The 2,235-nt window shown below is 56.4% G+C and overlaps 1 protein-coding gene across 1 annotated transcript in view; it reads right to left on the reverse strand.

Annotated features, from left to right (window-relative positions):
• NARF (nuclear prelamin A recognition factor) overlaps positions 1-802 on the reverse strand; it is a 29,538-nt gene extending 28,736 nt beyond the window's left edge. The window contains exon 1 of the mRNA XM_019502617.1: positions 690-802. Within this exon, the coding sequence (XP_019358162.1) occupies positions 690-716 (27 nt within the window). The 5' untranslated portion in view covers positions 717-802. The remainder of the gene's footprint in view (positions 1-689) is intronic.
• Between the last annotated feature and the right edge of the window lie 1,433 nt (positions 803-2,235).

Below are 2,235 nucleotides of genomic sequence, written 5' to 3' on the forward strand. Positions count from 1 at the left end.
CCCCCCCCCCCCGCCAGGTGGCATCCTTTCTGCACGCCCCTGGTCCAGAAGCCTCTGAGCCTTACTTGGTCTAAACCAAAAGGCTGTGGAGCACCTAGGGTAGAAGTGCAAAAGCCACAAGGACAGGTTAGTGCAGCCTATCTGGAGAGAGAAAAAGAAGCTCCCATCAGCATGTTTACCCAACGCAGGCCAGGTGCTCAGTGCTGGCTGCCTTTGACCCCCTTCAAACCAGGTTTCCATGACTGAGCACATGCTGCTTCTTGCAGCAGTTTTATGCTTGACAATGGGTTTCACAAAGTGTCCCCCATATGCCGTCCTATGGTGAGGAGCTTGCCACCCAATGCTGATTGGGAGGTCGTCTTATATTTGAGTAAATATAATAGCAGCAAACATACAAACACCCCACAACCCTGCAAACCACTGCACGGTACCAGAAAAGGAAGAAAACAAGTCAAGTAAAGCTAATCCAAAAACACAGCTGGCTCGCGCAGGCCTAGAGGGACGGACACGCACGATCCCCATGCGGGGCTGGCAGGGACAGGAGGACGAAGCCGGCGGCCCGTATCCCTAGGGAGGAGGCGCAGGCGCGGCAGTCCCCTGGGGCAAACAGGAGCCGGCCCCGGAGGGAAAGGGCAGCTGAGACCCAGAAAGCGGGGAGGAGATGGAGGAAATCACGAGACGCGGCTCACCTTTTTGGTGCAGTTTTCACACTTCATTGGCGGCTCGGCGGGCCCGGTGGCTCGGGCGGGCTGACCGCACCAGGCACAAAGCCCCGTCAGCAGGCGCGCGCCTGCCCTTTGTTGTGCCCGCTTCCCCCGACCCGCCCTTTTATGGCGCCGCCCCGAGTGGCAGCGGCGAGAGCCAATCAGAACCGGAGGGGGGGCGGGCCCGCTACCGGCAGCCAATAGGACGCTCCCGCAGGGCCGAGCAACGTCATGTGGCTCAGAACACCCCACACTGCCTTGGGCCGCGCTTGAGTGGGGGCCGTGTTCGCTCCTGCCCGGGGGTAGCAGTGACCCGGGTCGTCGCGGGGGTGCGGGAAGGTCGCGACCACCTGCCCGGCCCGGGCGGGTCTAGCTCAGCCGCTCCGAGCTGGCGCGGCCGGTGCCTGAAATAACTCCCGGAGCCCGACTCGTACCTTGCCCTTCACTGCATGGGCCCCGCGGCGAGTGTCAATCCCAGCAGCGACGAAGACGACTCAGGGATGAGGTCCGGGGTGTGCGGGGTCCCCGCCCCCGCCCGCGAGTGTTCATTGCGGACCTGCAAGCCCGCACGTAGTCGCCTGAAACCGAAACCCCGGCGCCCCCTCGCGGCACAGGACCCACCTTTCGCGTCCCGGACAGGGCAGAGGGTCCCGCCGCAGCTGCCTCGGGGCTTCGAGTCCGCCCGCCTGTGAGACTGCCGGCCCCAAATCCTGCTCCCGCGTAGCGTGTGGCAGAAATGGCAGCTGCTTCTCAGCTCTTCTCCAGTATAACATCAGTCTGTTACTGCACAGGCTGCAGGGCTTTTCCACCACACCAGTTAGAGTCCTATCTACACACGTGCTCAGCCGACTTAAAATAAGTGACTTAACTAAGTCAAATGAAGCCATGTTGGACTGTACACAGGTACAGATCCCTGACAAGGTGGCAGCCATCTCGTGACCTAAGTGGACCTAGCTAATGCAAGTCAAGGTAATACACCTTGGGGGTGTATTATCTTGTGCAGCATTTAAGTAAACTCTGGGTATGTAGCAGAAACAGTTAAGTCAACTTTAAAAAGTTAAGTTGGCTTAATGGTCAGAAAGTTAGCAAGTGTGTATGCACCCCAATTGAGGAAAGAAATTAATTGGAAGAGCTGTGGGAGTACCTGCTAGCCAGACCTACCCGTCTGGAAATGGAGGCAAAGGGGTTCAGGAAAGTAGGTGGTAATATGGGGGCAGGGAGGAACTGGTCATGCTTAGGGAATGGGATCTGTGGGTTGTTCGCCTGTTTATTGTCAGCCAGGCTGGTCCCTTTAAATCAGAAGGGATATTATACCTCGAATACATAGATATCCCCACAATCAATAAATGAATGTCACTATGGTATTTGTTGCACTTGGATCATCTTTGTGCTTGTATTGAACAAATTCTGGATGTTGCAATAAAAAAGAATGTGAGAAGCTTGGTTTACACCTGGCAGGAACAGAACATGCATCCTTTATAAAAATGTATTTAATCCCCTGAGTGGCCCAGGCAAGATCTATGCTGTTGTT

This window comes from Gavialis gangeticus, unplaced genomic scaffold, assembly GCF_001723915.1.
Source record: "Gavialis gangeticus isolate Ggan-Ray unplaced genomic scaffold, GavGan_comp1, whole genome shotgun sequence".
Classification (NCBI taxonomy): Eukaryota; Metazoa; Chordata; order Crocodylia; family Gavialidae; genus Gavialis; species Gavialis gangeticus.